Source organism: Rhincodon typus, chromosome 36 (genome assembly GCF_021869965.1).
Source record: "Rhincodon typus isolate 14 chromosome 36, sRhiTyp1.1, whole genome shotgun sequence".
Classification (NCBI taxonomy): domain Eukaryota; kingdom Metazoa; phylum Chordata; class Chondrichthyes; order Orectolobiformes; family Rhincodontidae; genus Rhincodon; species Rhincodon typus.
Window position 1 is genome coordinate 20,301,669 of NC_063367.1, and position 24,192 is coordinate 20,325,860.

General features: G+C 43.7%; 1 protein-coding gene across 4 annotated transcripts in view; it reads left to right on the plus strand.

The window, feature by feature from the left end:
• The window catches only part of LOC109919523 (creatine kinase U-type, mitochondrial-like), a 51,739-nt gene that overhangs the window by 12,260 nt on the left and 15,287 nt on the right, over positions 1-24,192 (plus strand). For 2 of the 4 annotated variants that reach the window (XM_048617201.1, XM_020519546.2), the window contains exons 2-6: positions 1,766-1,936; positions 11,291-11,489; positions 13,713-13,808; positions 14,164-14,385; positions 15,001-15,086. In XM_048617201.1, coding sequence (XP_048473158.1) covers positions 1,766-1,936; positions 11,291-11,489; positions 13,713-13,808; positions 14,164-14,385; positions 15,001-15,086 — 774 coding nt within the window. Of the gene's footprint in view, positions 1-460; positions 579-1,390; positions 1,527-1,765; positions 1,937-11,290; positions 11,490-13,712; positions 13,809-14,163; positions 14,386-15,000; positions 15,087-24,192 lie in introns of those variants that run through there. The other 2 variants (XM_048617200.1, XM_048617203.1) reach the window with 2 other exon arrangements.

Consider the following 24,192-nt stretch of genomic DNA (forward strand, 5'->3'; position numbering starts at 1 on the left):
GGGAGACCTGTATTTCGCCTGCTATTAGGTTTCATAAAATTACATAAAATCTACAAGGTAGAAAAGGCCATTCAGCCTTAATGGTCGATGCTGTGTCATTGCCCAACACCATCCTCCTCCCAACCTATTTCACCAAACTTCACCAGTATCTCCTCCTATTTCTTTCTCCTTCATATGTTTATCTACAATTCCCCTAAATATACCTCTGCTGTCTGCCTCAACTACTGCGTAAGGCGGTGTAATCCACATTCCCAACACTCTCTGAGGGAGGAAAATTCTGGATTCGGCGATGGGGACACGGCTGGGGGGAAGGGGGAGGGCTGGTGTCGGGAGGGAGTAGTGGCAAAAAACAAAGTTGAAGTGGAGGGATACTTGGGTGGTGTAGGACGTTCGGAAGGAGAGGGGGTTCGGGTAAATAATGTGGCTTTTGTTAGGGGAAATCACTATTGTATATTTGCAGAGCTTTGAATAGCTGGAGAGATTCGTGTCTGTTGAAGGGGACGATTGGATATCAGGCCCTATGTTGTACAGAGAATGAAAGGCAGCAGCACCGATGCATGCAGACGGAGAGCGTGCTGGTGAGGTGTAACATTTTGGGATTGATGGTGGCTGGCGTGTTATCCTATATTTTATCCTGACTCAGCCTGTGTTGCCCGTAAGGGAAGGTCTGGGGGTTAAAGGCAGAGCATGTGAGGGCAGTCACTTCCGTGAATTGCTGTATTGCATCTGGAGGAGATAGAACTGTTTCTAATTGAAGGAATCGCCAGCCGTTAGTTGGACGGTCCACCGCCTCGCCGTTATGTGATTTGAGTCGGTTTAGTGTTAGGATTGGTTTTGGGAGTGTCTAGAACATGTTGGGGGGGGTGGGGAGGAGGACTGAGACTAGCAGGATTGAGAATACAAAAACACGAACGAACTGTGGATGCTGTAAATCAGAGATAAAGGGTTCTGAGGAAGGGTCACTCGATCCGAAACGTTAACTATGATTTCTCTCCACAGATGCTGCCAGACCTGCTGAGTCTTTTCAGCAATTTCTGTTTTTGTGTCTGAGGACTGAGAATATTCCTGACACACTCAGCATTCTTGAGTAAACCCCCAATCGATCATCAAACTGGTGTCCGAGCGTCCGCTGCCAGACGCTGGGAGCTATCCAGTCGCCGCGGTTCTGAAAGCCGGGCTGGAGAGAGCGCTGCTCACCACCGCTTTCACTGAGTTTCCCCAAACCTCAAGCAGCCACTGCACAGTTCCCCTTTTGGAATGTACTTTGAGCAACACCCACACTGCAAATAGACCAATGTATTCAGATTAAAGGGTTATAAGTGTGCAAACACCATTTCGCTGATAATAACTTATTACGTGCATAAGAGGGTGGGGAAATGCGATTGTATTGATCGCTGCGGCTAGTTGGGAGCTTGTTAGTAAGAGAGGGGTTAAACGAGAGGATTAGTGTGTTAAAAGAGGCAAGTTACACTCGGTTAATAAATGCGCAGGGAAGGCGAGCTCAGGACATACTAACGTCGAATCGAGTAAGAAAGAGTTCTTTGATGTGGTGTATATGGGATATGGGAGTGTGCGTGTGTTGAGGCTGGCATTCAGTGGCAGTGCGAGCCGCTTTGGTTGGGGAGAGTTTGAGGAATGCGTTCACTGCGGCATTCTGAGTGCGCACGCTGCTATCAGCGGCCTGGCGCTCACTTCGCCTGCTTCGGGATTCACATCACGTTCCGTCCTTCTGCCCTCAATCCTCTCGCTGCCGTTCTCTCCGCAGGGTCTTAGGGCTCGCTCTGAAAATGGCCAGCACAATGTCCCGGTTCTTGACCAGCAGGAAGACCAGGGGAATCCTCACGCTGGTGGGGGCCGGCTCCCTGGCCGCGGGGTTCCTGCTCTCCAGGGATTATGTGAAGGCGGGGAGCAAACAGAAGAAGATGTACCCCCCCAGGTAAGAATGACCAAAACCAACTGCAATCATCTCGGGGTGGGGTGGGGAAGGGTGCAGGAAATGCTGGAGCTTGCAAAAAAATGAATCAATTGATTAGTCGAAATCATGTCAACAAATTGTTGGCAAAATAATTTCTTCTGGGTCGATGTTCGATTGGTGGAAAGGAGTTTTTGGTCAGTGTTATGTCGTTGCAAGCTGTCTGCTTGCTGGATACTTAAATGAAACAGGTGACCTCAAGGTCAACCAAGCAATGCAGTAAACCAGCCTGCGCCAACCTACTGTCCCCACCCCCTTTCTTCACCCAGACACTGCAGGCCCTCCCTGGAGATTTAACTTTGGGAGGGAACACCCAGCGTCTTTAACTGGTTTCATCAGCGGGAACTTTCTGAGCTGGCCCTCAAGATTAGGTGTCAGCTGGACTCAGCCATGTTTAACCGTTTCCCAAACGTTATCCAGGAATCTGTCTGTCAGAGCGTTAACTACAACACGTTAACCCCAGCTCTAAACAGAAAAGCTCTTTTAATATTGCTGACTTCTGAATTAAAGCATTTTTTTAAAAATAAAAGAAATCCTGGGGTAGATTTAGCTCACCGGATCTTTCTTTATTTAGTGGGTGCTGACTATTCGATGTTAGGAGGACTGTCCCAAAGTTCTGCCTTAACATCTCACGATTGATGTAGTTAGGAGGCCTCCTGCGTTTCGGGCAGAGCTGGGTAACAGCAGCGCACCGAGTAGCCGTGGGCATTAATAAATTAATGCAATTCTGAAAAGGAGGACTGGAATTTTATATTCTGGAAATCTAGTTGTAATATTTGGGCGTCAGAAAGAGCATGGAATAGAAACTTCAGTGAATTGGAACTCAAATGTCGATTATTAACTTTCTGGCCATCTGTTTCCTTACAAATCAACTGGTTTAAATGTGACATCTGTGGTCTAGCCAGCATTAACTTGGTATTAAACCCTGTAATCCAGGGTAAATCTCGGGCTAGATCACCAACTATAATTGTCAGTCGGATGTAGAAAATTGAGCAAGGTGCTATATTGTCCTGGGGATTAGTTATCATGTAGAGCCATTCAGTATTGGGCATATAGCAATTAGCTCACTGCAATGTAATATTGGTTGGCATTTTCTGATGGTTCCCATTATTAATGAAACACCTACAGTTCTCTCATGACAGTGATAACACAGTTCACAAGCCTCTCCAAAACATAGAATTCACAGGATGCTGTCTGTAATTACATTTCGAAGTGTTTTCTTTCACAATACATGTGAAATTTCACAGCCTCGTGTTTACGTTATCAGATCCAAAGTTCATTTTTAGAACCCTTCATATCAGATGGCAGCAGAAATGCCATTCAAACTATGCCTCCATTAGTGTGTTATCCCAAGATGTGGAAGGAGTTAGCTATAGAGATAATGTATTTCTGGTAATCTTACAAAATTCTATAAATTCTGGAATGATTGCTGTGGATAGGAAGCTAGCGAATGTCCCCCCCCCCCCCCCAACTACTTAAGGAGGAAATGAGACAGCAAACAGGGAGCCTTAGGTCAGAAGCAGGGAAAATGCTAGAATCTATTATAAAGGATGGGATAAGTGAATAATAATAGTCTGATTGGGCACAGTCAGCATGGATTTGTGAATGGGAAATAATGTTTGATGTTCTTAAGTATGTTGACAATTTTGCTAAACAGAATTGATACAGGGAAGTTGGTAGAGGTAATATACTTGGATTTTCACAAGGGTTTTGATAAGGTCCCTCACAGGAGGTCAGTTAGCAAAATGAAAACATATGGGAGGCGGATAACTTACTGTCATGGATGAAGGATTGGCTAACAGGCAGAAAACTGAATTTGGCCATTGTCACATTTTGCAGGCTGTGACTAATAAGGAACCACAAGTGCCAGTACTTGGGTCCAAGCTGTTCCCAATATATATCAATGATCTGGATGTGGGGACAAAATTAATATTTCTAAATTTGTGGATGATACAAAATAGGTGGGAATGAGTGTTGTGAAGTTGTAGGCTTCAGGAAGATTTGGACAGGCTTAGTGAGTAGGCAGGAACAACACAGATGGAAAATAATGTGGAAAATTGTGAGGTTATCCACTTTAATTAAAAGAACAGACATGCAGAGTATTTCTCAAATGGCAAGAGGTTAAAAAGTGTGGATGTACAAGGGATCCAAGTATCCTCGCTGGTAAGTTACTGAAGCTAACATGCAGGTGCAGGTATAGCTATTAGGAAGGCTAATGAAATGTTAGCCTTTATTGCAAGAAGATTCGAGAACAGGTGTAGTGAAGTCTTGCTTCAGTTGTACTTAAGCCTGGTTAGACTGCACCTGGAGTATTGTGTGCAGTTTTGATTTCCTTTTTTCAGGAAAGATATTATTGCCAGAGAGGGAGTGCACCAAAGGTTCACCAGATTTGTTCCCAGGATACTGGGACTGTCTTATGAAGAGAGACTGGGCAAACAGTGTCAGTATTCTCTACAGTTTCGAAGAATGAGAGGGGAGACCTCCCAAACTATGTTAACGGATAAATTGGGTAGATAGGAGTAAGATTTTTTATTCCCTGGTTGGGGAGTCTAGGACCAGATGGCACCATTTAAAAATTAGAGGGATGCTATTTAGGACTGAGATGCAAGTAATTCTTTGACTCAGAAGGCTGTGAACCTTTGGAATTCTCTATAACTAGAGAACGGTGGAAGCTCAGTTTTTGGGAGTTTACAGACTCATAGGTTTCTGATTACCAATGACATAAAGGGATGGGAATATTGTGAGTAAAAGGCATTGAAATGTTCGATTAGCCATAGATCAGGCTCGATTGACTGAATGGCCTACTGCTGATGCTTTGTTGAAAGTATATTGATCATTTGATATCAATCTGTGTCTTAATCAGGCATGCATTTCCTATAATCTACAGTAAACTCAGGCATGGTGTAATTCATTCAGCATTTAGAGGATGTAGTCACAGGTCATAGTATGTTGCTTGTTGATAAGTCAATTATTGAGATTGACAGATGGTCATCCAGAGATCAATATGTTATTCAATGTTATTTGACTCTGCTCAATTTAATTGTATATGTGTAAATCCCAGATAAAGTAGCAAGATTCTCAGTATAGCCCCTCAGTGAAGGGGAACAGATAAAATAAGGAGTATTACAGTCAGGTGGCACCACGTGTTAGTTTTCTATGAATAAGGAGGTGAGGGAAGTAGAATGGGAAATAGCAAAACAATCTTTTTTTCCTTCTCTCATGGGACATGGGCATCTGTGGCTGACCAGCATCTATTGCTTTTCCCTAGTTGCCCCTTAAGAAGGTGGTGGTGAGCTGCCTCTTTGAACCGCTGCAGTCCACATGCTGTAGGTAGGTCCACAATGTCCTTGGGAGAATATTTCAAGAATTTTGACAGTGAAGGGACAATGATATTTTTCTAAGTCAGGATGGTTAGTGTCTTGGAGGGGCACTTGCAGGGGTTGGTGTTCCCATGTATCAGCTGCCCTTGGCCTTCCAGCTGGAAGTGGTTGTGGGGTTGGAAGGTGCTGTCTAAGGATCTTGGTTAAATTTTTGCAGTGCATCTTATAGATGGTACAGCTGTTACTGAGCATTAGTGGTGGACGGAGTGGATTTGGTGCCAATCAAGGGGGCTGCTTTGTCCTGGATGGTGTTAAGCTTCTCGAGTGTTGTTGGAACTGCACCCATTCAGGTGACTGGGGAGTATTCCATCATACTCCTGAATAGTGCCTTATAGATGGTAGAAAGGCTTTGGGGAGTCAGGAGGTGAGTTACTCATTGTGGTATACCTAGCCTCTTACTTGCTCTGTATTTATATCATGAGTCCAGTTGAGTTTCTGATCAATAGTAACCCCAAGATGTTGATAGTGTGATCTTCAGTGATGGTAATGCCATTGAATGTCAAGGGACAGTGGCTAGATTGTCTCTTGTTGGAGATGGTCACTGCCTGGCATTTGTGGTGCAAATGTTATGTGTCACTTGTCAGCCCAAGCCTGGTATTGTTCAGGTCTTTTTGAATTTGACAGGGACTGCTTCAGTATCTGAGCACTTGTGAAAGATGCGGAACATTGTCCAATCATTGGTAAACATCCACACTTCTGACCTTATGGTGGAGGGAAGGTCATTAATGAAGCAGCTGAAGATGGTTAGGCCTAGAACACCTGAGGAACTCCTGCAGAGATGTCCTGGAACTGTGGTGACTGATCTCCAACAACCATAACCATCTTCCTACATGCCAGGTGTGACACCAACTAGTAGGGATTTTGCCCCCAATTCCCACTTATTAGGTCAAATGTGGCCTTCACGTCAAGGGTTGTCATTCTCACCTCACCACTGGAATTCAGCTGTTTTGTCCATGTTTGAGTCCTGGCAGAACCCAAGCTGGGCGTCACTGAGCAGGTTATTGTTAAGCTGGTGCTACTTGATAGCACCAGTGATGACACTTTCCATCACTTTACCGATGATCAAGAGTAGACTGGCAGGACGGTAATTGGCCAGGCTGGATTTATCCTGCATTTTTGTGTACAGGACTTCCTGGGGAAATTTTCTGCATTGTCAGATGCCAGTGTGGTAACTGCACTGGAAGAGCTGGCCAGCAATTCCTGGAGCACATGTCTGCAGGATTATTGCTGGAATGTTTTCTGGGCCTTTGCAGAATCAAGTGCCTTTCAGCCATTTGTTAATATCATGTGGAGTGAAGCAAATTGGTTGAAGACTGGCATCTATGTTGCTGAGTATCACTGGAGGAAACTGAGATGGATGGACTGGCTGCAGATTGTTGCAAAAGATTCAGCCTTATCTTTTGCACTGATGTGTTGGGCACTTGCATCGTTGAGGATGGGGACATTTATGGATCCTCCTCCTCTTCCAGTGAGTTGTTTAATTGTCCAATACTGTTCACAACTAGATGTGGCAGGACTGCAAAGCTTAGATCTGATGCATTGGTTGTGGAATCACTTAGCTCTGTCTATGACTTGCTGCTTATGCTGTTTTGCACATGGTTGGTCCTGTTTGGTAGCTTCACCAGGTTGACATCTCATATATAGGTATGCCTGGTGCTGCTCTTGGCATACCCTCCTGCACTCTCCATTGAACCAGGGTTGATCCCCTGTCTCGATGGTAATGGTTGAGTGGGGGATATGCTGGGCCATGAGGTTACAGATTGTGCTGGAATACAATTCTGCTGCTGTTGATGGCCCACAGCACCTCATGGATGCTCAATCTTGAGTTGCTAGCTCTGTTCGAAGTCTATTGCATTCAGTACAGTGACAGTGCCACATAATATGATGGAGGATATTCTCAATGTGAAGGCAGGACTTTGTCCCCACAAGGAATGTGCGGTGGTCGCTCTTACTGATACTGCCATGGACAGATGCATCTGCAGATGTCTGATTGGTGAGGATGAGGTCAAGTATCTTTTTCCGCCTTGTTGGTTCTCTCATTACCTGCCGCAGACCCAGTCTAACAGCTATGTCATAGAGTCATACAGCATAGAAACAGGCCCTTCAGCCCACCATGTCTATGCTGAACAATAAACACCAAACTACATTAATCCCATTTATCTGCCCTGGCATTTTAAGCACTCATCCAGCTGCTTCTTACATGTTGCGAGAGTATCTGCCTCCACTAACCTCTCAGCACATTGTACCACCCTCTGGGTGATAAATATTTTTCTCACATCTTCAGTAAAGCACTTGCTCCTCACTTTAAACATATGCCCTCTGGTCTTGGATACATCTGCAATGGGGAAGAGATTCTCATAATCTACCGTGTCTATGACTCTCACAATTTTGTATACGTCAATCAGATCCCCCCTCCCCTCAGCCTTCTCTGCTCCAGGGAAAGTAAATCCAGCCTACCCAGTCTCTCCTTGTAACTGAGATTGATGTCTATGTAAACTGCATCAAATGCATTACCCTCATCAATGTATCTAGTCACCTTTTTAAAAACTCCAATTAGTCAGAGAGGATTTCCCTCTAACAAATCCATGTTCACTATCTTTGATCAATCCCTGCCTTTTCAAGTATTGACTAATGCTGTCCTTCAGAACTTTTCTTAATTTCCCGACCACTGACATCACACAAACAGGTTTGTAATTATCTGGCCTATCCCTGCTGCCCTTCTTGAACAAAGGAACCACATTAGCAATCCTCCAGTCATCTGGCACTTCACCTAGGGCCAGCGAAGTATTAGATATCTTCGCCAGAGCCCAGGCAATCTCCTTCCTTGCCTCCCAAAGCAGCCTGGGATACATCTGATCAGGCCCTGGGATTTATACACCTGTATGCTCATTAAAACATTTAATACCTCCTCCATATTAGTCTTAATGTGTTCTAGAACCTCACCATCCCAACTGAAATTCCTGGCTACAATGTCTGTCTCCTCTGTGGCTACAGATGAGAAACATTGTTTGAAGACCTCACCCTTATCCACTGGCTCCTTTGGTCTCTAATAGGTCCCTGGTAATCCTCTTGCTTTTAATATAATTATTAAAAACTTTGGGGATATCTAAATCCCATCTGCCATAGATATTTTGTGGCTCATCTTTGCCCTCACAATTTCCTTTTTAAGCAACCTCCTACACTCTTGAAGCACCTCCCCTGTTTTGAATGCACTGCACCTCACATATGCTTCCTTCTTTTTCTTTATCGAGCTCTCAATATCCCTTGACATCCAGGGTTCCCTGGACACACTGACCTTGCCCTCACTCTTAGAGGAATACGCTGGCCCTGAATTCTCACTGTGCCAATTGTAAAAGACTCTTATTTTCCAAACGTGGACTTACCTGCCAGTAGCTGCTCCCAATCTATCTTTGCCAGATCCTATCTCATGATACTGAGATTGGTTTTCCCCAAATTTAGACCTTAACTTCTGCTCTATCATTATCCATTTCCATAAGGACTTTAAAATTTACAGTGTTATGATCACTATCCCCAAAATGCTCACCCAATGAGCACTTCAACAACTTGATTGGCTTCATTCCCAAGGATTAGCTCTAGCACTGCCCCATCTCTAGTTGGACTATCTATGTACTTGCACAAAAAGTCTTCTGGGTGCAATTTAAAAATTGCACCTAGTCTAATTCTTACATTAATCATTATCCTTTAGATGTGCTTTAGGACCTGACCAGCTTGATCAGTCTTGCTGCTGCCGAGCCACTCTTAGTGGTGGACATCGAAATTCCCCACCCAGAGTACATTTTCTGCCCTTGCCACCCTCAGTGATTCTTCCAAGTGTTGTTCAACATGGAGGAGTACTGATTCATCAGCCGAGGGAGGACAGTACGTGGTAATCAGCTGGAGGTTTCCTTACTGCTGTTTAACCTGAATCCATGAGACTTCATGGGGTCCATGTTGAGGATTCCTTGGGCAACTCCCTTTCAACTGTATCCCACCGTGCTGACACCTGTGCTGGGTCAGTCCTGGCAGCAGTACAGGGCATATCCAGGGATGCTGATGTCTGGTATATTGGTTGTAAAGTATGATTCTATGAGTATGAATATGTCAGGCTGTTGTTTGTCTGAGACGGCTCTTCCAGTTTTAGCACTATCCCCCAGATGTTAGCAAGGATGACCTTGCAGGGTCAACAGTGCTGTTTGTGTCTTTTCCGGTGCCTAGGTCGATGCCAAGTGGTCCATCTGGTTTCATTTCTTTGTTGAGACTTTGTAGTGACTGATTAAACTGATTGGCTTGCTAGACCATTTCAGATGGCAGTTAAGAGTCAACAATTAACTTCATTACAGTGAGATGCACAAAAGATAAAAAGTGCAAGATACCTTATTTAAATTTTGTCATGAACAGGCGAGTAAAGTCCAGAGCAAGGGTGATAGCAGGACAGGTAAAACAGAGACAAGAAATATTGCAACAGCAATCTTGAAAGATGAAAAGAAAGAGACCGATTATCTGCCAGATCATAAACTATTTTTAGTATTTAGTCCAAGATTTGAAAATCGTCCAATTCCAAATTCCAAATAATGTGAACAAGATTGAAATCTTGGACAGACATTTTTTTGCCATAGGTAAACATTGCTAGAGAGAAACAAGGTATTTGTTAAACAAAAGGAAAAATATTTTATGTCAGTTTCAATAGCAGAGGAGATGTGAGGCTTTGATTACAACTAGGCTTTAAAGTAAAATCAGAACATAAAAGAGGAGACAGCTATTGGATGGATTTGTGCAAACTAGAGCAATTGTATCTGCTAAGAAATGAGAAACAAAATCCTCATTGCCATATTAAAATTGCATAGAAAATATGAAGATTTAATGATTCAGCTATTATACTTGTGAAGGGAATGAATGTTGTATGTACTGAACACATAATATGAAGGATCAAAGAGAGTTTAAGTCCTAATTTGAAAGATAATACCTCTGACAGTACAGCACTCTCTCAGTACTGCTCAGGCAGTGTCACCCTAGATTATGACGCTTAAGTACTAGGAGTAGGGCTTGAATCCACAAGCTGTGACTCAGGCAAAGTGCCAAACATAGATCTAATATCTCCCTGTGACTGTACAGAAACCTAAGATTCAGACAAGTGAAACTTTCTGTAAGCATTGGGTAAGTCCTCCAGGTAAAATAGCTTTTGGATTTACTGATCAAGTACCCTGGAAGCTAATTCAATACTGGAGGAAATATTTGGGGAGTTAAAACATTCATTGTCAATCCTGTGGTATTTTTGATAAAACCGCTACTGCCCATTGATCTTCTTCACTAAATTAAAGAAACTAGTTTCACATAATGAAGTTCACAAACTATTCTTCTCAAGCTAATATAATTGTAAAACATAAGAACAGTAGCAGCTTTATTAATGCAACTGTTGATATCAGAGTTTAGATACAGTTCTTACATTTCTTGCTGTGTATCCTGCTGTCCGCTTATACAGTCTGTATTAAATGTCCATGTGGTCTGTCAGCTCCCATTGACTATGAGGAGGAATATCTCCTGAGGGGCTTTGCTCTTGTTTACCATCCACCAACTTGACACTTGGTCTGTGTATGTCTGTGTCAGTTGAGATGGGATTGGGTTCAGACATCACCTCTGAAATGTGATTTCACCTGAACTTATATCAAATGAAGGGGATAATTGACACAGTTATGCTCATAGGTTCAACTCTCCAAGCTTCTTAGTCTAGCAAGGCTTCATAACCATTCCAGACACTTCTCAAAAACTACCTCTTTAACCAATTTTTTTTCACTGCAGATTCTAATGTCTCTTCCTTTGGCTCAGTGTCAGTTCTTGTTCTGTTTATGTTTCTCATAGTTCCTTTCTTAGCCACATTAAAGGCACTATATAAATTCAGGCATTTTTGCATGTGTACATTCATTCTGCTTTATATTCTCAGTGCTGACTATCCTGACCTTCGAAAGCATAACAACTGCATGGCATCTTGCCTGACCCCGGCCATCTATGCCAAACTTCGGGACAAGACTACATCTAATGGCTGGACACTAGATCAGTGCATCCAGACTGGAGTGGACAATCCAGGGCACCCTTTCATCAAGACTGTGGGCATGGTTGCAGGAGATGAAGAATCCTATGAGGTAAGGAAGCCAGACAGAGAATATAGATACAGAGAAAACATTGAAAGGGCTAATTTATAGCACAACAAAATGCATTTATGGTCTAATGCAGGGGCCTGAGTATCAGTGAGATCCTGATATTACCTGTTTGTGCTAAAAGTTACAACAACAAGCAGGTAAAGACAATCAGTTGAACTTGTAGTATGGTTCATTTACACTTGCTAGAAGCAATTTATTTTCACATGCAAGGACCCTTTCTCTGAAGACAAAAGAAATATTCTCAAGGCTTGCAATGTTTTTCAATTATCCAGCACCTTGGGAAAGCTCTCAGATCCCCATTCGCCAAAGCATTACCCTAAAGAAAGCAACCCACATTGACTTGGCAACCAATCAGCACCCATTCCTCCTGTAGTATGAATTGTTGTGGTCATTTGAAAATTTGAATTACTTTGCATTTATCCTGATGAGTGCAAAATGAAAAGTTTCAGCGAGAAGTCTCTCTTTTCAGCAATAATGTAGAATCTGAAAACCCAGACTTGTGTTAGACAGCCATGACCACTGCACTTACCTCATTTTCTTTCACACATCTTTTGACCTCAGCACATCCCTGAACCTTCATCTGGGTTTCTGAGGAAACATATGAATATCTAAAGTTGACAAATGGATGCCCCTACTCCACTCTATGTTGGCGAGAATGCATTTTGTTTCTTCTGCTGGTTACTTGGTGGGAAACTGATCCATGGAAAATTAGCTCATAACCAATAGATAATTCAGTCCCAACAAAGGGTTGAAGGGTTTGAATGGAGGCTCAGATCATCAGAATATCAAAGTGCCTGAATTATGAGCTGGTGGGTGAGATTCTGTGAAGTGGAACTCATTATCTCAGACCTTCGTCTTTCAGAATATGAAAGCATATTAAAGCTAATAAAATGAGTCAATGATTAACATAACCATAGAGTAAACAAACAACAGTTCCAATCTGTACTGTTTGCCAGCAGGATGATAGGTACTTATTATCCAAGATGAAATATTAGCTTATAATTTGCACATCAGTGTTGTAAATCAGTTATGTCCTGAACTGGGTGTGTTACCCAAATTCTATATTTCAACAACCAGACTAGTTTAACTTTTTGACATTGATTTCATTGCACTTTCCAAGTTTGGACATCAAAAGCAAAATCACTCACATCACATGAATGTATTACCAGGCTCTTCTATCTGAGACCAGACACAATACTTTTTACAAAGGTGAATAGGCTACATTAGTAGAGTGGGGAGGATTTGGATAAGAATGGGTTAGACATTGACTTTTCACATTGGTGCTGAGGGTCACATCCAACCCAGACCGTTGACATCCAAGACAACTCTAAGTGCGGGAAGAAACTTGAATGTGAAATGGCTGACAGTAAGCTCGATGTTGAAGTGTTTGATGGGGACAGTGTAGAAAGAAGTTTCCTCTATTTAACACCATGTTGTGCCTGTCTTATGAGTATTTGTTGAGGAAACTGTACATGGTGTTTTATACTGTATCTAACCCTGTGCTGTCCCTGTCTGAGAATGTTTGATGGGGACAAAGTAGAGCAAGCTTCACTCTGTATCTAACATCATGCTGAAACTGTTCCTGGGGTGTTTGATGGGGACGGGGTAGAGGGAGCTTTACTCTCTATCTAACCCCATGCTGTACATGTCCTGGGAGTGTTTAATGGGGACAATGAAGAGGGAGCTGTACTCTGTATCTAACTCTGTGCTGTATCTGTCATGGGAATGATTGAGTGGGACAATGTAGAGTAAGCCTTATCTTGTATCTAACACAAGCCAAAGCTGTTCTGGGAGTATTGGCAGGGACAGTGTAGACGCAGTTTTACTCTGTAACTGATTCCATGCTATACATGCTCTGGAAGTGTCGATGGAATTATCTGCAGTTGTAGAGAAGACATTTCTTTGTAAAAACTGAAAGAACAGCTGGAAATCAGAAATAAAAACAGAAATTGCTGGAAAGCGCAACAGGTCTGGCAGCAAGTGTGGAGAGAAATCAGAATTAACGTTTCGGGTTGAGTGACCCTTCCTCAGAACTCTGACATTTCTTTGTACCCATTCTGAAAACACTTCTTAATGAGTTGAACAGTGTTCATCACATTCTCCATGTGACAACATCTTACTCTATTTAATGTGCTGTGCTTTTTGTTGTTGCTTGACCTTACCTTCAGGGAATACTACCTGATGATGTCTCTTCATGTTATACAGGTCTTTGCTGATATCTTTGACCCTGTGATTATGGAAAGGCACAATGGATATGATCCTAAAACCATGAAACATCCTACAGATCTGGATGCAAGCAAAGTGAGCAGCAAATATATACTGCCATAAAATTGAGAAAAAGCAAATGTGTGAGCAATGGCTGATGCTAAATAACATTTTTTTAACAGGGTAGAATGTTCTGAGGTGCTTCCTGTAAATGTGGTCAGTGATAGGGGGAGAGTGTTCATGGGGCTGTGGGGATGGGGTTGATTAAATGGGTGGGTAGAGACAGTGTCGGGGAAGAGTGTATACGGGGGGCTGTGGGAGAATTAAATGTGTAAATGAAGGGGATTAAATGAGTGAACAGTGGAAATAAAAATGAGGAGAGGTTCACTATTGCCTACTCTTCCTAGATAAGCACAAACTATGAAGTTTCCTATCTTTGTTTCCTTTACAGATTAGGAATGGACAGCTTGATGAAAACTACGTTCTTTCCTCACGTGTGAGAACTGGTCGAAGTATTCGAGGACTCAGCCTGCCTCCTGCCTGCAGTCGGGCTGAGAGGAGAGAAGTGGAGAGGGTGACTGTTGAGGCATTAGCTGGATTAAAGGGAGATCTAGCTGGAAAATACTACAGTCTGAGCAGTATGACAGACACAGAGCAGCAGCAGCTCATTGATGTAAGACACTGAACCACAATTCATCTTGGTTACAGGGAATTGGTTGGTGCGGTGATAATGGCTTCCACACTAGCATTTCCCAACTGGACTCAAATTTGTCCTAAATGTTTCCTGTACCTGCAAGGTTTCAATATTGTAAGACTTTGTGAAATAATTATCAAGCTTCCAGGGCCCTATAGCATCACACCATCCTTCGTTCTATGCTAATGGACAATAACAATTAGAGTGTTTGGGGATTTCCTCTCAGTTTGAGTTTGAGGGACATTGTTGGTCAGTATGGAGTGAGCTTTACTCTATATCTAAATCTATGCTGTTCCTGTCCTGGGAGTATTTGGTGGGGACAGTGTAGAGGGAGCTTTACTCCGTATCTAACCCCATACTGTCTCTGTCCTGACAGTGTTTGATGGGGACAGTATAGAGGGAGCTTTACTCTGTATCTAACCCCATGCTGCCCATGTCCTGGCAGTGTTTGATGGGGACAGTGAAAATTAGGCACTCAAGTCCCAAATTATTTTGTGTCTCAGAGACACAGGTGCAATCACCGATCCAGAGTTGTCACTTTGCTTAGTCCCTGAGTAGACAGGTTTTCATGAATGTAATCATTTATTTCCACAGGATCATTTCCTGTTTGACAAACCGGTGTCACCTTTGCTGACTGCTGCAGGTATGGCCAGGGATTGGCCTGATGCACGTGGCATCTGGTGAGTTCATCAGTATAACTCCTATCCCATCATTCTGCCCTAATTCAAGGTATAAAAGGGCTAACAGTGGATCCCTGAAATCTAGCCTTGAGGTACGGCATTGGAAAGGCCTTCTATGAGCAGACGGTAAGGGAAATCCTTCCAAAAAACTGTTGAGGTTGGAGAGAGGGAGGTCAACTGAACATTCCCATCTTGAAATTGGTTGATTTTTGAGACAGAGGTGTTTACAGAACCAGGATGGAATATTGAAGAGTGTCAGGGGGTGTGGGACGGTTTAGTGGGAGATCTCACTGGAAAATATGAATCTGGTTGGAATAATAGACACAGTGCAGGAGAAACTCACTATAAGACAGTGAACTCGCACTTAACCTTAATTCATAGATTCACAGAATGGTAGAGGAGACGGATTGGTGCAGTGGCTTCCATTTCCCAACTGGACTTCAATTCGGCCCAGGTTCCGGGATGGAAATTTCTGGTACCTGCAAGAGTATGGAAGTTGGGATTCCAGCGAAGGGAAACATTCTCAATATTTCCAGTCAAGCTGACAGCAAGAGCTGCACTCGGTTTCCATCTTCCCCCTGACCCCGGGCAAAATAACCCCACTGAGGCCAGTATCCCATCACCAAGTCACCCTTTATTTACACATGGAGAGTCCTTGACACTGATGCAGTTCCCTCAGAGTCAGCTATCAGGGGAAGCAGAACCTCTGACACTCCTCTATCAGCCAGGGCTCCCTGATTGGCCCAGACTAACAGCTCCAATCAGGAAACTCATTCTATGAGGTCCACCTGCCTGACCTCGTTAGAAACACTACATCGGGGTTTCTCCTCTCTCCCCCAGATTCCCCAGTTCCTTGATGGACAGATCTTGTTACTTTCCCTACAATCGCTGTCAATGCATAGTCACAAGCACTGAGACTTAAGGACAAAGGGGAGATGAGCTTTATTAAATAAATGCAACATTTCGAAAAAATCATATTATTACAGGAGCGTGTGATCAGATAGCATGCAATTCCATGTCACATGTTACGTTACCAGGACATTACATACACAAACCTCCAGGAATAGCTCCAACCGGAGTTACCAACTTGATGTATCAAGCACAATTTAACTTGAAAAACTTGTGTGGGTTAAAATTGTGAGCCAGTCATGAATATCCACATATCGGCTGAATATCTGTGTTTTAAATCTCATGTCAGAGGCCCAAGTTTAACTTTGTTCATTTGCATAATCACTCATGCCAGTTTCCATCGTTACCGAATACTGTTTCCAGGCAACGTGACAACAGACTGCAGAACTATGCAGGGCAAGCCTCACCCATAACAGGTCTATTAATCCTCAATCAGCCAATCCCAAATTGGATTAGTGGCGGCTCAGTATTAGTCTGGTGGACTGGAGTCTGTTCAATTATCTTTACATTGAAGTGAGGCCACAGGATACACAATGGCCCAAAGCCAAGAGATTTGTATCTCAAACAATGTGTAGGAAACACACAGTAAGACAGGAACCAGCTGTGAGAAAAAAACAAGCTGCCATTGAATAATGACCTAAGAATTCGAAAATCTAACAAAGAATTTGCCGATAAGCCCAAAGCAGCTGTAGGACAGATGGCTAAAAGCTTCGTTCAAGAGATTAGCTTCAAGGAGAGGGGAGAAACAGGAGGTACAGCAAGGCAATTCCCAAACGTATGGCCTAGGTTGATGCAACAGATAAAATAGGACACATGCAGGAGAGCAAATATTTCAGAGGGTTGTGGGGCTGGAGAACGTTGCAGAGATTGTCGGGGGAGGATGGTCTTGTGAGCAGTCAGTGTGAACTCAGGGGGTAAAGTGAAGTATAAGCAGAATCTGGTTGCATCTAAAAGACATGAATGAGAGCTTCTGCAAACAGATAGACTGAGGCACAGCGTCATTGAGAAAAGACCCTTCCATTCCCCATCCCTCTCCCCCATCCTCACCCTGCAGCTTCCATTTGTTTTTGAAATAATTCCATGATTTTCATCTTCATTATTTGATTTGGGAGTTTCTTTTGCTTCGTGGTTTCTCTGTGAAGAATTGTTAGTTGTATAGCAGGTGAATATGTAATTATCCTCAGACAGTAAGCACTAACTGAGCTGCAGACTGAAATGATGATTACTGAGTTAGGAGGTCCATGTTTTTAATGTCTATGACTGTAAATAAAAGGTTAGAAGGTATGTAAGGATGGGCTCCAGTTCTATTAATCACTATTCGTTATCTAGGTGGGACATGACTTTTCTGTTACCAAATTCACATGTTATCGCTTTTGACACCTTGATCCTGCCCTCACCTGTATATTTAAGTTAATTATATCGTGGATATAAAGGACTAGAGTAAAAGAGCAAATCTTCTTGAGTAGCAAGTTGTGTTTTTGAGTACAAGTTGTGATGATCTGAAAGTGGGGGATGGAAACAGATTGAGTAGTAATTTTCAAATGATAACTCGATAAACTTTGGGGTTGGGGAAACACTGGCAGGGCTGTGGCGAAAGAGCTGCAAGTGAGAATAATTGGAATGCACTTTCGGAGAGCTATCATAAGTGTGATGGGCTGAACAGCCTGTTTTTGTGCTCTATGGATTCAAAAGTCACAGAGTCATACAGCACGGAAACAGACCCTTTGGTTCAACTGGTCCATGCCGACCAGATATCCTAAATTAATCTAGTCCCATTTGCCAGCATCTGGCCCATATCCCTCTAAACACTTCCTGTTAATATACCCATCCAGATGCCTTTTAAATGTAATTGACCAGCCTCCACCACTTCCTCTGGCAGCTCATTCCACACACGCACCACATTCCGTGTGAAAAGATTGCCCCTTAGGTCCCTTTTAAACTTATCCCTCTCACCTTAAACCTATGCCTCTCTAGTTTTGGACTCCCTCACCCCAGGGAAAAAAACCTTGTCTATTTACCCTATCCATGCCCCTCATGATTTTATAAACCTCTATAAGGTCGCCCCTCAGCCTCCGATGCTGCCGGGAAAATTGCCCCAGTCTAATCAGTCTCTCCCTGTAGCTCAAACTCTCTAACCCCGGCAACATCCTTGCAAATATTTTCTGAACCCTTTCAAGTTTCACAACATCCTTCCTATAGCAGGGAGACCAGAATTGCACACGGTATTCCAAAAGTGGCCCAACCAATGTCCTGTACAGCCACAACATGCCATCCCAACTCCAATACGCAATGCACTAACCAGTAAAGGCAAGCATACGAATCACTGTCTTCACTATCCTATGAACCTGCAACTCTGCTTTTAAGGAATTGTGAACCTGCACTCCAAGTCTCTTTATTCAGCAACACTTCCCAGGATCTTACCATTGCCCTGACTTTCCTTTCCAAAATGCAGCCCCTCACATTTATCTAAATTAAACTCCATCTGCCACTCCTTGGTCCATTGGCCCACTTGATCAAAATCCCATTGTACTCTGAGGTAACCTTCTTCGCTGTCCAATACACCTCCAACTTTGATGCCATCTGCAAACTTACTAACCATACCTCCTATGTTCACATCCAAATCATTTATATGAACGACGAAAAGCAGCGGACACAGCACCGATCCTTGTAACACCCCGCTGGTCACAGGCCTCCAGTCTGAAAGGCAACCCTCTACCACCAGATCTGAGGAAGCGTCACCGGACCTGAAACGCTAACTCTGATTTTTTCTTCACAGATTCTGCCAGACCTGCTGAGCTTTTCCAGAAACTTCTGTTTTTGTGCCTCTACTGTCACCCTCTGTCTTCTACCTTTCAGCCAGTTCTCCCTCTATTCCATGTCCTGTAACTTTGCTGACCAGTCTACCATTAGGAATCTTGTCGAACACCTTACTGAAGTCCATATAGATCACGTCCATTGTTCTGCCCTCATCAATCCTCTCTGTTACTTCTTCTAAAAACTCAATCAATTTCATGATACACGATTCCCTACGCACAAAGCCACGTTGACTATCCTTAATCAGTCCTTGCCTTTCCAAATATATGTAAATCCTGTCCCTCAGGATTCCCTCCAACCATTTGCCCACCACCGATGTCAGGCTCACTGGTCTATAGCTCCCTGGCTTTTCCTTACAACTTTTCTTAAATAGTCGCACCACGTTAGCCAACCTCCAGTCTTCCAGCACCTCACCTGTGGCTATCGATGCTACAAATATCTCAGCAAGGGGCTCAGCAATCACTTCCCTCGCTTCCCACAGAGTTCTAGGGTACACCCAATTAGGTCCCAGGGATTTATCCACCTTTATGCATTTTAAGACATCCAACACCTCCTCCTCTATAATATGGACATTTTTCAAGATGTCGCTATTTAACATTGAACATAGAACAGTATAGGCCCTTTGGCCCATGATGTTGTGCCGACCTATTATCCTACTAAGATCAATCTACCCTGAATACCCTACATTTTACTATCCTCCATGTGCCTATCCAAGAGTTGCTTAAAAGTCTCTAAAGTATCTGACTCCACTACCACAGCTGGCAGCGCATTCCACATGCCCACCACTCTCTGTGTGAAGAACCTACCTCTGATATCTCCCCTATACCTTCCTCCAATCACTCAAAATTATGACCCCTTGTAAAAATCATTTCTGCCCTAGGAAAAAGTCTCTGACTATCCACTCTATCTATGCCTCTCATCATCTTGTATACCTCTATCAAGTCACCTCTCATTCTTCTTCGCTCCAATGAAAAAAGCCCTCGCTCCCTCAATCTTTCCTCATAAGACCTGCCCTCCAGTCCAGGCAGTATCCTGGTAAATCTCCTCTGCACCCACTCTAAAGCTTCCACATCTTTCCTGTAATGAGGTGACCAGAACTGAACACAATATTCCAAGTGTGGTCTAACCAGAGTTTTATAGAGCTGCAGCATAACCTCACGGCTCTTAAACTTAATCCCCCTGCCAATGAAAGCCAACACACCATACGCCTTCTTTACAACCCTATCAACTTGGGTAGCAACTTTGAGGGGTCTATGGACATGGACGCCAAGATCCCTCTGTTCCTCCACACTGCCGAGAATCCTACCATTAACCCTGTATTCTGCATTCAAATTCAACCTTCCAAAATGAATCACTTCACACTTTTCTGGGTTCTTTGCCCAGCTCTGCATCCTGTCAATGTCTCGTTGCAACCTACAACAGCCCTCCACACTGTCCACAACTCCATCAACCTTCGTGTCATCGGCAAACTTACTAACCCACCCTTCCACTTCCTCATCCAAGTCATTTATAAAGATTACAAAGAGCAGAGATCCCAGAACAGATCCCTGCGGAACACCACTACTTCCCCACATTTTATATCTTTCATATCCTTCTCCACAGTAAACACTGATGCAAAATACTCGTTTAGCATCTCCCCCATCTCCTGTGGTTCTACACATGGGTGGCCTTGCTGATCTTTAAAGAGCCCTATTCTCTCCCTAGTTACCCTTTTGTCCCTAATGTATTTATAAAATCCCTTTGGATTCTCCTTAACCCTATTTGCCAAAGCTATCTCATGTCCCCTTTTTGCCTTCCTGATTTCCCTCTTAAGTACACTCCAACTGCCTTTATACTCTTCTAGTGATTCAGTCGATCTCTGCAGTCTATACCTGACATATGCTTCCTTCTTTTTCTTATCCAAAACTTCAATTTCCCTAGTCATTCAGCGTTCCCTACATCTACCAGCCTTGCCCGTCACCCTAACAGGAACATACCGTCCCTGGACTCTGGTTATCTCATTTTTGAAAACTTCCCCTTTTCCAGCTGTCCCTTTACCTGCAAACATCTGCCCCAATCAACTTTTGAAAGTTCTTGCCTAATACCATCAAAACCGGCTTTCCTCCAATTTAGAACTTTAACTTTTAGATCCGGTCTATCCTTTTCCATCACTATTTTAAAACTAATAGAATTATGGTCACTGACCCCAAAGTGCTCCTCCGCAGACACCTCAGTCACCTGCCCTGCCTTATTTCCCAAGAGCATGTCAAGTTTTCAATCTTCTCGAGTAGGTACATCCACATACTGAATCAGAAAATTTTCTTGTACACACTTAACAAATTCCTCTCCATCCAAGCCTTTAACACTATGGCAGTTTCAGTCTATGTTTGGAAAGTTAAAATCCCCTACCATAACCATCCGATTATTCTTACAGCTAACTGAGATCTCCTTACAAATTTGTTTCTTAATTTCCCACTGACTACTGGGGGGTCTATAGTACAATCCCAATAAGGTGATCATCCCTTTCTTATTCCTCAGTTCCACCCAAATAACTTCCCTGGACATATTCCCAGGCAATTCCTCCCTAAATATAGCTTTAATGTTATCCATAATCAAAAATGCTACCCCCCACTTCTGTCTTGCCCTTCCCCCCCTTTTGACCCTTCCTATAGCATCTATACTCTGGAACATTAAGCTCCCAGTCCTGTCCATCCCTGAACCATGTCTCTGTAATTGCTATGACATTCTATCCATATTCCCAACAATGCCTTGAGGTCATCTGCCTTACCTATTAGTCCTCTTGCATTGAAATAAATGCAGTTTAATGTATCAGTCCTACCTCATTCTCTGCTTTGTTCCTTCCTGTCCTGACTGTTTGCTTAATCCTTTTCTCAACTGTATTAACTCCCAGAAAAAATCTCTCCATCTCCAACTGCCGTCACGAAATCAATCTCCTGAATCTCTCCACCCCTCTCACTCACTCCAACCTCTCCCCAACGGAACGCACAGCCCTCCGCTCCCTCTGCTCCAACCCCAACCTCAAAACGAAACCTGCTGAAGGTGTGGGGCTGGAGTGGTAGTGGTATGGTGTTCTGACCTCTACATCAGTTGTTCGTTGGCTCACCGAGCCTGTTGTTCTGTGGTGTGCAAACGTTTTGTTACCTTTCTAGGCAACATCATTGGTGCGACCTCTAATTGAAGCGCTGGTGTTCTGCTTCCTTCAGATTTATATGATACTGTGGTGCGATGGGTCTTGTCACTTCTGGTTCGGTTGTTTTAGCAGCAGTCTGGATACAGGGTCTATTTCTGTGTTTGTTAATGGAGTCCCGTGTTGAGAACCAATTCCCTTGCATTTCTGACATTGGCTTACATCTTAGATGTAATGATAGAGACACTGACTAATGGCAAATCCCGGACCCAAGTATACAGGAAGGCCACACACGCCAAATCCTTCATTTCAATAGCAAACACACCACCATACACAAACCGAGCTGCATCAAGACACTATCTAAAGGAGCTGCATCACACTGCAACACCCCAGAACTCCGGAGAATGGAAGAGGAACACCTACACAATGTTTTCACCGACAATGGATACCCAAGAAGTTTCATCTGCAGATGCCTGCAAAACAAACGACAGTTAGAAGACGCAGTACAACAGAAGACACTAGCAATGCTACCCTATATTAAAAATATATCAGAAATAACTACCAGACTCCTAAGACCACATAAGATCATGATTGCACACAAACCTACAGCAACACCATGCCAAATGTTATCCAAGACTAAAGACCGCATACTGACAGTAAACATGACTAATGTGATATACAGAATCCCATGCAGCCAGTGCAATAAACATTACATTGGACAAACAGGGAGGAAACTGATGACCAGGATAAACGAACACCAGCCAGCAGTAAAAAGACACGACCAATATTCACTTGTCACAATACACACAGACAATGAGGGCCATCAGTTTGACTGGGACAAAGTGACCGTACTGGGACAAGCGAACACCAAGGGAATTTCTGGAAGCCTGGTTCTCAACATGAGATTCCATTAACAAACGCATAGAAATAGATCCCATATACAGACTGCTGCTAAAACTACACAACCGAAAGTGACAAGACCATCACCCCAGAGAAAGGAAGCGGAACACCAATGCTTCAATTTGAGGTCGCACTGATGATGTTGCCTAGAAAGGTAATGAAACATCTGCACACCACAGAACAACCGGCTCAGCGAGCTAATGAACAACTGCATCCACAACCCGAGCTACAAATTTTCACTAAGCCCTTAATGACCTCTACATCGGGGAGGCCAGGCGACAGCTCTCTAACATCTCCTCCTACAGTCACTCAATTTTGACCCCACCCCTGATCACAAAACCACCCAGGCTATCAATAACCTCATCACCTCAGGAGACTTCCAACCTCATCGTTCCCCAACCCCACACTGCCCATTGCCATCTTCTTCTCAAAATCTACAAACCTAACTGCCCCGGCCGACACATTGTCTCTGTCTGCTCCTGCCCCACTGAACTTACCTCCACTTACCTCGACTGTGTTTCTTTCCCCCGGTCTAGGAAATCCCCACCTACGTTCGGGACACTACCCACGCCCTCCACCTCCTCCAAGACTTCCAATTACCCAGCCCCCAAAACGTCATCTTCAAATGGACACCCAATCCCTGTGACACCCGTATCCCTCAAGCAGATGGCCTAAAAGCCCTCCACTTCTTCCTGCCCTGCAGGCCCAACCAGTCCCCCTCCACCAACACCCTCATCCACTTAATGGAACTTGTCCTTACTCTCAACATCTTTTCCTTTAACTCCTCCCACTTCCTGCAAACTAAAGGAGTGGGCTATGGACCCAAGCTATGCCTCCCTCGTCATAGGATATGTGGAACAGTCCCTCTTCCACTGTTACACTGGCACTATCCCCCACCTCTTCCTCCGCTACATCGATGACTGTATCAACGCAGCCTCGTGCTCCCATGAGGAGCTTGAACATTCATCAACTTTACTAACACCTTTCACCACAACCTCAAGTTCACCTGGACCACCTCCGATACATCCCTCCCCTTCCTGGACCTCTCCATCTCCATCTCTGGTAACCGTCTCAGCTCTGAAATCTACTTCAAACCCACCAACTCCCATGGCTATCTTGACCCACCCTCCTGCAAGAATAAAATCCCTTACTCCCAATTCCTCTGCCTCCGCCACATCTGCTCCCAAGATGGAGCATTCCACTCCCGGACATCCCAGATGTCCTCCTACTTCAAGGACTGCAACATCCCCTCTCCGTTGATTCATAATGCCCTCAACTGCATCTCTTGCATTTCTCACACTACTGCCCTCAAAACCCTTGCCCCTCCCCAACAAAAATAAGGACAGAGTTCCCCTG